The sequence below is a fragment of the Stegostoma tigrinum genome, chromosome 4, assembly GCF_030684315.1.
Source record: "Stegostoma tigrinum isolate sSteTig4 chromosome 4, sSteTig4.hap1, whole genome shotgun sequence".
NCBI classification, from domain to species: Eukaryota; Metazoa; Chordata; class Chondrichthyes; order Orectolobiformes; family Stegostomatidae; genus Stegostoma; species Stegostoma tigrinum.
In genome coordinates this window covers 24061780-24074402 of record NC_081357.1, presented here as the reverse complement: position 1 = coordinate 24074402, position 12623 = coordinate 24061780, and the positions used below count along the sequence as shown (strand labels likewise).

At 40.6% G+C, this 12623-nt stretch overlaps 1 protein-coding gene across 1 annotated transcript in view; it reads right to left on the bottom strand.

Moving 5' to 3' along the window:
- Positions 1-12623, bottom strand: part of rev3l (REV3 like, DNA directed polymerase zeta catalytic subunit) — a 181868-nt gene that overhangs the window by 10509 nt on the left and 158736 nt on the right. Inside the window, exons 28-29 of the mRNA XM_059645215.1 lie at positions 12055-12192; positions 8871-9061 (exon numbers count right to left, since the gene is read on the bottom strand). Coding sequence (XP_059501198.1) covers positions 8871-9061; positions 12055-12192 — 329 coding nt within the window. The remainder of the gene's footprint in view (positions 1-8870; positions 9062-12054; positions 12193-12623) is intronic.

Sequence of the window (12623 nt, the reverse complement as noted above, 5' to 3'; positions counted from 1 at the left end):
TTAAAGGGACTCATAAAGTAGACATAGAGAGGATGTTTCCTTTTGTGTGGCAATCTACAGGTCATAGTTTTAGGATAAGTAGCAGCATATTAAAAGCACAGATGAAGAGAAATTTTTGCTCTCAAAGGGTCATGAATCTGTTGAATTCACCACCCTGGAGTACAGTGGATGCTGCAACATTAAGTTAGTTCAAGGGGATGAGCAGATTTTTAATTAGTAACAGATTGAAGGGTTATGGAGAGCAGTCGGAAAGAGGATTGAGGCCGAGATGAGATCAGCCATGATCGTATTAAATGTTGCAGCAAGCTTGAGGAGCTGAATTGCTTGTGCCTACTCCTAATTCTCATGTCCTTACAACAAGTCCTCATCTCTGAAACCATTCTCATGAATCTTATCTGCAACGTCCAATGCCTGCACATCTTTCCGAAAGTGTGGTGCTCAGGCCTCGACACACTGCTCTTGCTGAAACCTGACACAGTCTCCTTGCTTTTGTACTCTCCGGCCCTAGGAATAAAACCTCGGTTACCATGGGCTGTACTAATCACACTCCATTTCAATCACTTATACACCCAGGTACCTTTACTCCTGCATCCCTTTAAGAGTTCTGTCCTTTATCTTGAATTGCCTTTTTTTGGTTTGGAAAGACAAGAAAGAATTTCCAAGGAGTGAACTTCATCTATACGCAGCAGCTCATTTTATGAATTTGTTAGTTTTCTTGAAATTCTAAACTATCCACCTCACAAACCATAGATTTAGTGTCACCTGCAAATTTTGAAACCGTGCCATGCGCAAAGTCCAGATCTAGATATTACGGGAGAATAGGTCTTAACATTGACGAATCCCCACCTCCTGACCAAAAACACTGGCATCACCTTTGGTAGGAGCAGGAGCTATTTATTACTGGCCCACAAGTCTGTGTGGCACTGTCTCAATCATTTTTGAAGTCCACTCGCACCACATTAACAGCTGTCCTCATCATTCTTCTATTCCAAAAATATTCAACAGTGAGTCAACATGATTTTCACCAAAAATTAGTGCTTGTTTCCTTAATTAAGGTGATCTATAATTCTGTCCCAAATATGTGCTTATGGGATACGTCAGGATTTTGTGTGCTGCTTTAAGGGATGCAGACAGTGCTAACTGGGCCAGCATTTCCTGCACATTTCTAACACCCCTGGAAAAATGACAGTGGTGAGCTGTCTTTGACTGAGTCATACAGTGTGAAGACAGACCCTTTGGTCCAACTAGTCCATGCCGAACATACTCCCAAACTAAATTAATTCCACCAGCCTGCTCCTGGCCCATATCCCGCTAAACCTTTCCTATTCATGCACCTATCCAAATGTCTTAAGTGTTGTAACTGTGCCCACATCCACCACTTCCTTGGGAAGTTAATTCCACACGTGAAGTACCCTCTGTAAAAAAAATTGTCTTATGTCTTTTTAATATCTCTCCTCACACCAAATGCCTTTTTAACCACACTGTCTATATATGATGCAAACTACAAAGAATTATGTGCCTGCACCCTTAGTCCCTCTGTTCTACAAAAATACCCAAGGCCCTACCATTAGTTTCTAAAAGCACTGCAGTACCTGGGTCACAGGCAGTATGGCCTGGAGCACAGGATGGGATGTGGGAAAACACCAAGAGAGGTGTGGAACAAGACCAAAAGGAAACGTCACAGCAGCATGAGGAACAGATAGCACTGAAAACCCAGAGGGTGCATTCAGGAAATGAAAGCTGGAAGAAACAATGAGTTCAGGAGTGGTGAAACTACATTTGTGGATAGTGCTTGCCTGTCAACTAAACCACCTCCTGCGTGGCCCAACTAATACATGCCACAGACTTCAATCAAACTCCAGAAACACCAAAAGATGATTTAAATAATGCAGGAACTGCTATAAAAAGAGAACTTTGAAAATGCTTCTCTTGACCTGGGTCTTCACTTTCCAAATGGAAGATACAACAGTGACACAAAGGACAACTTAACCTACTTTAGGACATCCGTTTTGGGATGGTTCTTCAGGAAGTTAGTATAAAAAGAAGAGATGTGAACCAGAGAGTGTGTGTATCTTGAATGTACAACAGAACAGTTTTAAAAAGCTGCATTTCAAAATTCTGCAATTGTACTGAGTGTAAAAGATCAACATTTGCCCACTGGCCACACTCCAATTGACTTGATTCTAAGTTTCAGGGCGGCTTCTACTGGAGAAGGCAATACATACTTGTACTGCAGAATTAGATCTCTCATCTCAGACACTATTTAAGTCTAAATTTACTAGAACTCATGGAACAGTCTTCTCAATTACTTTTTGTTTTATTATTTATGACTGGAGTTAGTATGTTCTGATCTTCCAACACCATTTTGACAGGTAAGTGGAGATATTACATTTACTCTTCAGCAGTCAAAACATAGCATTTTACACATATTGCTATGTATGTGATGCAATTATATTATCAATATTGTGTTGAAACTTGGTTTCCTGTTTTCATTTTGGTTACTGCACATTTCCAAATGCCAAAGAAAGCTGTTGAGCTGCAGGTGCATTATTCTGGGTGCCAGATTTCTGCTTTATTTGTCTGCCTTTAGTGTCCCAGCTCCCCCAGAGGCGGCAATGTCACTTCCAATTTAGAGTGTTGTCGACTGCCTGCCCCCACTAGCCTCATTAAACAGGATGCATTTTCTGCATTAAAGCACCAAGAACCTTGCACACTTTTAACAGCAACGACAGCTTTCCATGAAGTAGACTCTCAAAATGTACACCTCAAGTTGAAGTGAGAAGTTGTTCTTCAGCCAAAAAACCCATTCCTTTAATACATCAGTTTCCCCATCATTGCAGTCACTGGAACTGTACTTGGCAAGGATTCTAGGCAGGGATAAACCAACCACGGTTTATTGAGGTAATTAAGGATTGTAGCAAATTGAAAAGGGGAGAGAAAATACATGACAGCAAAGATTAGTGATAAGACAGAGGATTAGGAAAGTTTTAAAAGCCATCAAAAGTTGATCAATAAGAAGGAAAAAATAATCTTTGAAGATAAACTAGCAAATAACATATAAAGGACAGGAACTGCTTCTTTACGTGTGTAAAGAGTGCCAAAGTGAACATAGGCTCTTTAGAAAAGTTGGCTGGGAAAATAATTATGGCAAATCAGAAAACCGCACAGGATTTGAATAAACAATTTGCATCAGTCTTCACAGTAAAAGACATTAATAGCATTCTGACAATAAGAGTTTGATGGCGGAGGAAAAGAGAAGACAAATTAAGTCAACCTTGGAGAAAGATAGCAGATGCAATATAGAACATAGAACATTACAGCACAGTACAGCCCCTTCGGCCCTCGATGTTGTGCCGACCTGTCATACCGATCTCAAGCCCATCTAACCTACACTATTCCATGTACGTCCATATGCTTATCCAATGACGACTTAAATGTATCTAAAGTTGGCGAATCTACTACCGTTGCAGGCAAAGCGTTCCATTCCCTTACTACTCTCTGAGTAAAGAAACGACCTCCGGCATCTGTCCTATATCTTTCACCCCTCAATTTAAAGCTATGCCCCCTCGTGCTCGCCGTCACCATCCTAGGAAAAAGGCTCTCCCTATCCACCCTATCAAACCCTCTGATTATTTTATATGTTTCAATTAAGTCACCTCTCAACCTTCTTCTCTCTAATGAAAACAGCCTCAAGTCCCTCAAAAAGTGGTGCTGTCCAATTTGGAAGGAAGAATTGTGGAGCTGAATATTTTTTAAATGGGGTAAGACTGCAGAAAGCTGCAGCACTGAAGGATTTCAGAGTCCTCATGCACGAATCACAAAAAAAGTCAGCAAACATGTTCAGCAGGCAATAGGTAAAGCATATTCAATTCTGGCCTTTATGTCAAAGGGAATGGAAATATGAAAATAAGGAGTGTTGCTAAAACCATACGGGGCACCAGCCAGACCGTACGTAAAATACTGTGAATGGCGTGGGTGCCTTTTGTAAGGAAAGGCATACTGACATAGGTGGCAGTCTTGAGAAGGTTCATAAACTAATCATGTGTATGGAGGGATTTTCTTTAATGAAAGACTTGGCCTGCACTCACTGGCACTTAGAAGAATGAGCGTGACCTTATTGAAACATCCAATATTCTTAGGGACTCAATGTGGAGTGGACTTTTCCCCTTGTAGGAGAGTCTAGGGCCAGAGGGCATAATTTCAGAGTAAGGAATCAAACATTTAAGACAGAAATAAGGACTTTTTTTTCCTCTCAGATGGTAGTGAACCTGCGGAATACTTTACTGCAGCGGGTTATGGAGATGGGTGTGTCAAATATGCTCAAGGCGGAGATAGATTTTTAATTAGTAAGAGAATCAAGGATTATGGGGGTTTTAAAAAATGGACAGTGAAGCCAAGGACCATCAGATCATCCATGATCTCTCTGAACTGGGTTTGGTGGGTTAAATTACCTTCTTTCAGAGTTATGGTCTTATGGACAAACTCACATCCGTGCCGTCATTTCTTTGCTTGGAAAGGTCTTTCAGATTCTCAGCTCCAAGAAATAATACAGGGAAAAATGTGCCTTTCATCCATGTATAATTAATGATCACTGATGAGCATTACTTCAAAGGAAAAAGGTTTACCATATCCACATCATCTAATTTTTAGAACATTGAACATAACAGCACAGTACAGGCCCTTCGGCCCTCGATGTTGTGCCGACCTGTCATACCGATCTCAAGCCCATCTAACCTACACTATTCCATGTGCGTCCATATGCTTGTCCAATGACGACTTAAATGTATCTAAAGTTGGCGAATCTACTACCGTTGTAGGCAAAGCGTTCCATTCCATTCTACATTGCAGTCTTCCCACTGTCACATTTTTATTGAAAACAAATTTCATGTTTCTCTTCTATTCTCTCACAGCATTCACTTTTGCGTTAGTTTTATTTCTTCTTTGCCTGAAACATACCACTAATGCCTGATCAAAATTAGCAGAAATACTGAGTACAATCTATCACTCTCAGGAAGTCAAGGAGTGACAGCCTGATACAGACAAATCTGCCCTTTTCCAAAGGAGTAAGCACAGATAACCCTGATGATTGCAGACTCATTAAATAACTGTCAGTGATTAGAAAACAAACTTAAATCAACTGTTAAAGATATCTGTATGAGAATAACTCAGTATCAGCGAACAACTTGGGGGGAAAAAAAAATGGATAGGTCGGACAATCTGGGCTTGTTTCTATTAGAATTTTGAGCAGAGTGACCTGATTAAAGAACTTAAGATTCTGAATAGTCTTAACAGGGTAGACATGAATAGAATGTGACTGTTGTTATCCCAGAACTAGGGGGTACGATTTTAATGTTGGGAGTGACCGTTGTAGAACAGAGATGAGGAGAATTGTTTTCTTAGAGGGTTCTGTGACTTTAGAACTCTATCCCTGAGAAGGCAGCAGAAAGCAGGGTCACTGAATGGATGTGAGTTTGCTCGCTGAGCTGGAAGGTTAGTTTTCAGACGTTTTGTCACCATTCTAGGTAACATCATCGGTGAGCCTCCGATGAAGCGCTGGTGTTATGTCCCGCTTTCTATTTATCTGTTTAGGTTTCCTTGGGTTGGTGATGTCATTTCCTGTTCTTTTTCTCAGAGGATGGTAGATTGGCTCCAAATTGATTTGGAGCCAATCTACCATCCTCTGAGAAAAAGAACAGGAAATGACCACCAACGTATGAAATGACATCACCAACCGAAGGAAACCTAAACAGATAAATAGAAAGCGGGACATAACACCAGCGCTTCATCGGAGGCTCACCGATGCTGTTACCTAGAATGGTGACAAAATGTCTGAAAACGAACCTTCCAGCTCAGCGAGCAAACTCACATCCAGAACCTCAACCTGAGCTACACATCTTCTCAAAACTCGCTAGAGTCACTGAATATTTAAAAATAAAAGGAGACAGACTCTTGCTAGGCAAAGGAGTCACAGTTTATCGGCAGTCGATGGGAATATGGAATTCATGTGGAAAACAGGCCAGTAGAGTCAGAGTCAGATAGCATGGAAACAGACACTTTGGTCCAACTCATCCAAACTGACCTGAACTGATCTGATCTAGTTCTACTAATCTGAGTTTAGGTTGCTAATCAAAATCATTTATATAAATGATGAAAAACTGTCAATCCAGCACCATCCTTGCACCACACCATTGATCACAGGCCTACATACCACAAAACAACCCTCTACCACCACCCTCTTCCTACCATCAAGCCAATTTTGGATCCAATTGGCTTGTAACGATCTTATTGAATGGACCAGAACGTTTGAGGGGCCTAATTGTCTACTTCAGCTATTGCATATGTTCAGATGCAATGCAAACAGCTAAATGACTCAAACGAACAGATCAGCTCCAAACACAGCAATCTTCCAACATCCAATCATGAGCTGTAGCAGACCTCTGAAGGTCCCCAATATCACAGGCATCGGTCTGCAGGCAACCCGTTCTACTCCACACCATATCAAATGGCTGAAGACACGACATACTGCAAAAATTGTGCCCAGACAAAGCTGAGCACTGGTATTAGCTTGTACTATAGAACTAGTTACATCACTTGCTGAATTGTTCCAGTATTGCGACACACCGGCAACTAGCATCTGTCAAAAAAACCAACATTCAAATGGTGAGGCAACAGCATTTGATGTCAAGGCAGTATTTGACTGTGTGTGGCATCACCAAATCAGGGAGAACACACCTCAAAAGACTGGATGCCAATCAGCTCAATTTTGGATTATCTGTAAGAGTTTCTCAGGGTTGTGTCCTGGGCCCAAACATCACAGCTGCTTCATCACATGCTTTCCACCATAATTAGTTCAGCAGTGGCAATGATCACTGATGACTGTATAACAGTCAGCACCACTTGTAACTTCTCAGATATTGAAACATTAGTGTCCATAAGTAACAAATTCTGGACAACATTCAGGCTTGGGCTGAAGTAATGAATAACATACATGCCACATAAATGTTGGGCAATGATAGTCTCCAAGAGTGCCTAAGTATTGCACCTTGATGTTCAATGGTGTGGCTACTGTTTAAACCCCAACATGCAAGGAATCATCATGGACCAGAAACAGAACGGAACTAGTCACATAAATACTGTGCAAATAAGAGGCTAGAAATTCTGCAGTAACTCACTCTGACTCCCCAAAGTGTGCCCATCATTTGGCAGAAGGCGGGAGTAAGATTGAATATTCTCCAATTATTTGGACGAGTGCAGCTCCCGAAACGCTCAGGATGTTCATCATCACTATCGAAAAAGCAGCTTGCTTGATTGGCACTCTACCTACCTCGATAAACATTCACTCCTTCCACCAATGCTGCACCGTTGATGCAGCATGCAGTACTTAAAAACATGCATCACAGCAACTCACATCTCCACTGATAGCATTTTCTAATTATGTCACATCGAACAATTTGAAACACAAAGGAAGCAGATGCATGGAAGCAACACCACCTGCAAGTTCCCCTCTAAACCACAAACCACCTTTACTTGGAAACATACCACTATCACTTCACTGTTGCTGGGCCAAAGTCCTGCAAGCCCCTTCCTAACTCTCTCTCTGGATGTATCTATTCCCCACAACAACTGCCATAATTCAAGAAGGCAGTTCACTGCCACCTTAACAGCAATTAGGGACGTACAATCAATACTGGCTGTGGCGATGATGCACATTGGTGTCACTGGTAGAGTACATGGGAACTGAAGTTCTGAAAAAGGGTCACTTGTCCCAAAACATTAACTCTGATTTCTCTCCACAGATGCTGCTGTACCTGCTCAGTTTTTCCAACATTTTTTTTTGTTTCTGATTTCCAGCATCTTTAGGTTTTTTTGTTTTATGTAATTATGCAACATTAGGGCTGACAGGATAGTCGGGATTAGATATTTGATTTTCAACTGTTCTGGGAGATTACATGTCTGGGGGTGGGTGGAAAGTGCTTTGTGTGTTTGACATCATAACTGTGTGGGACAGACTGGCTGGATCATCTGGATCACTGGGACAATGAGAAGGTTGGGATTCTGAACAGGCAACATCATTCAAAGCTAACCTGATTGTAGTTTATTTTACCTGTAGCATTCCCAAAGAAAATAATATTGTTTGGCAGAATATTCCTCTTCTATACCTATACAGCATCTGTTGTTATTCTAATATGACCCTTGTACAGGTCCATTATGTTATACTATTGGTAGATTAAGAGCCCTGTAATCACCTGGATATTGTCATCATCCTCTTTAAGTGACAGTCCAACTATCTAGATCCAATCCTGTAATCCTGAATATTTGGCTATTTTTCTATTACAATTGTTAATATTCAATCCGTCTTGTTCAACTATTTGACTTGCCTAACACATTCCCACAGGGATTTGTCCTTTTTAGTTCTAAAGGAAATGCTTAATCCACAACAGAAACTAGACCACAAGTTAGCATTTTCCTGGGGGGCACTTCTAGAAATGTTAATTTAATGGTTCAAAATTTCTATCTCCATTCCATGACACTAATAAGTTTTATTTATCTCAAGCTGGTACTTAAATATTCTTCTCATTTTATTACTGGTCTAATTAAACTTTTAATTAAATTTTTTATTAAAGTAAGATTTGCAAGTCCTCCAGAGAATGAGAGACAGCTGTGAGATATAATGTAGGGCTTCCAGTGCTTTGGTTACCTCTGCAGTAGCTTTGTTCTGACTGTGAACTAGCTTTGCAGACATCATAGATTTCTGCCAGTCTAAATAATGCATTCAACAGTTATTACACAAGCCATTTTAAAAGAACAAACAAAACAATCCCTTCTAAATCCAGTGGATATTCCAGGACTTTACCAGCAGTACAACTCACCTGGTTAGCTCAAGGGCTGGGACACATGCCCCTGGATGATATGAGTCACTCCCCCGGTACTCTTTGGCAAAAGTCAGGTCCTGCAAGCTGGCTTTCCCTTCCAGTACCTTTGCGCATTGCTTCTGGACATACCTCTTGATTTGACTGATATCTCTTGTTTCAAACAACAGCTTTATTGAGCGCTCTAGAATCTGTGGAAAAGTTCACACATGAAAAAGCAGGCGACACTCTTGTGATACACAAAGCTAATAAAGTGCTCTATTTTTCAAACTTAATGACAACTATTTCTTTATCGCCAAAACCTCATTAAAAATAGCATCCTGAGTCAATGAACTGATAACAACTCTGGGTCAAATTTAGAATATACCAGTTTCAAAAAGCACATGACCATTTTTTGTGTACAGTTCTCATTCCTCTATATTCATGTCACTGTAAAAAAAGTCTTATCTATTATATCTGCAGAGAACCAGATCAGCTGAGAACTATGCAGCATAACTGCTTCAAAGCAGTGCACCGTTTCTGTTTAAATCCATTGATTATTTGTTGCAAAGTTAAGAGGATATGGAGTAATAGGTGTTCAGTGAACCATAGGAATAACAGCAGAATTAGCTTAATCATCCCATCAAATCTGCTTTGCCACTCGATCAAGGCTGATGCATTTCTCCTACTTTCTCCCCATAACCCCTGACCCGCTTACTAATGACAAACCTCTGTCTTAAATACACAATGAATTGGCCTCACAGCCCAGAGATCCACAAATTAACCACTCTCTGGTTGAAGAAAGGTCGTACTTTATGAGGCTGTGTGCTTGGGTCCTAGTCTCTCCTATTAGTGCAAAAATCTTTTCCATGTCCACTCTATCCAGGCCTCTCAGTAAGTTTCAATTAGATCGCCCCACCTTCTAAACTCCAGGTGCAGACCCAGTGTCCTCACTGTTTCCTCAAACGACAGGCCTTTCATCCCAGGCATCATCCCTGTAAACCTCCTCTGGACACCCTCCAATGCCAGCACATCTTTCCTTGTATACGGAGTCCAAAACTGCTAACAATATTCCGAATGTGGTCCATCAGTGTTGTAAAGCATTAACAGTGCATCTGTGCCCTTGTATTCCAGCCCTCAAAATGAATACCAAATATTGCATTTGCACACCTAACTGAACCTGCATGTTACCCTTAACAGAATCTTGAACTAGGACTCCGAAGTCCCTTTGTACTTCAGATTTCAGAAGCTCTTTCCGTTTGAAAATAGTCTACACCTTTATTCTTCCTACCAAAGTGCTTAACCTCACATTTGCCAACACTGTATTCCATCTGTTAATTCTTTGTCCACTTTCCTAGTCTGCCCAAGTCCTCCTGCAGCCTCCCTGCCTTCTCAACTCCACCTGTCTTTATGGAATCTGCAAACTTAGTCCAGTAATGTAAAACGTAAATAGTTGTGGTCCCAACACAGACCCCTGCAGTACTTCCTGCTGACATCCTGAAAAATGCCCCTTTGTAACTACTGTGCCAGTCAGCCAATCCACTATCCATGCTTGTACCCTGCTGATAACACCATGGATTCTTATTTAACAGCCTCCTGTGTAGCACCTTGTCAAAGACCTTCTGGAAATTCAAATAGATCACATCCTCTGGTTCTCCTTTGTCTAACTTGCTTGTTATCTCCTCAAAGAATTCTAACAGATTTGTCAGGCATGACCTCCTCTTGATGAAGCAGCGCTTACACCTTGCTCCCATCTTATAAAGCTGTTACATTAGCCATTTCAGTTGCTGGAAAAACTCAGCAGGTCCGACAGTATCTACGGAGGGCAATGAGAGTTACGTTTCAGGTCCAGTGCCCTTTCTTCAGTACTTTTACATTTGATTCAATCTTCTCCCTTTCAAACGCAGGGTGAATTCTGTCATATTATGGTTAATGCCCCCCAAGAGGTTCTTTCACCTTCTGTTCCCTAATCAGGTCTCAATCATTAAACATCACTAAATCCAGAATTGCCTGTTCACTAGTGGTTGCTACCACAAGCCTCTCCACAAAAAACATCTTGTAGACATCACACAAATCCCTTTTCTTGGGATCTGTTAACAACCTGACTCTCCCAATCCCCCTGCATGCTGAAGTCCCCCTTGATCATTATAATACTGCCTTTCATACATGCCATTTTTATCTCCTGATTTATTTTCTTCCCCACATCCTGACTACTGCCAAGAGGCCTGTACACAACTATCAGGGTGTTTTATTTTCCTTTGCAGTTCCTCACTCTACCCACACAGATTTTATGCCTTCCAACTCTAACATTTTTTGCTATCAATTTAGTTTTGTTTAATTTCTTACTGACAGGGGAACTCTGTCCCTTCTGTTTCACCTTTCAATAGGATGTTTTTCCTTGGATATTTTGTTCCCACCCTGATCATCTTGCAGGCACACCTGCATTGAAACTGGGTGTACAATTCATGCTACAAGCTCATTTACCTTGTTTCATACTCTGCTATTATTTAAGTACAACACCTTCAGTCCATACTGTGCATGAAGTTAGATACCAAACACTTCCCTTGAACACAGACAGACAGGCCTCCTACTCTTAATTGCCCTTTTATATCTCATAACCACCTACAATCAAGTCTGAGACTTGATAATCTAGGTTCAACAATTTAACTTTACCAGTGTGGCTCACTCACTTTTGCGGAACCTGTTCCCTGCAGGATGGGGAACACACCAAATGCATTGTACCTTTTCGAATCCAACAAGTTAACTGTTAATAATGTTTCCTGTTGTTTAGGAGCAGAGAATGTACAGATTTTCTGACAAAATTCTCCTGTCGGATATAGGGATCTTGCTTGTTTTGTTCTATTTCTGGACAATAGCCTGAACGAGCAAATATATACAGCATCAAGGTATCAGATCGCGTCTGCTATGCTGTATGTGGGAGTCATCAAATTGGATTTGCAAGTTATAAACCCTCTTGTATTGCGGTGTGAAATATGAAACCTTAAAGACATATTCTAGTAAGACTATATTAAGACAATTTCAAGAGTAATTTGATATCAAATGTCCAGCTTTGGAAAACTGAGTCAAAATATATTGCTCGAACTTTTGAAATAATTTTCTTTCATTTGTGGAATTGATGCGGGGACATCTGTACGGTGGTGAAAAGAGGAAATAAATCCGTTAAAAATAAATAAATATAGCTTACCTTGGAGACAGCAGGGCAGGAGTCTCGCCGCACAGTTTCAATACCCTTGGCATCAAAAACTGGATCTTTCTGATCTAAACTCTCATACATATAACCAACATATCTCTTCTTTGATTGCAAAACACACGGTAAGTAAACCTATAAGAAAGCAAACAAATCAACTAGATTACCACTATATCACTGTCTCTCCAATGTCAATAGATTAGTAATTTAGAACCCCAAAAATGATCTGGGGACACGTGTTTGAATCCCATCATGGCAGATCATGAAATCGGAATTCAATTAAAAAACTGCAATTAAAATGGTGAACTTATTAATTGGTAATTCCCATAACACCATTTGGTTCATCAATTTATTTCAGGAAAACAAAACTGGCCTGCAGACCCATGGCAGTGGGGTTGACTCTTAATTGCCATAAGTCTATATGAATGGGCAATGAATGCTGGTGTTGAGTGTGACTCCCACACCTTATGGAGAAATTAGTAAAAATTGAGGCCTCTGCTTCAGGAATAGCATATCGCAAACAAATCAAAATGTGATAAACTTAAGATTCTTCAAACTGTTTCAAA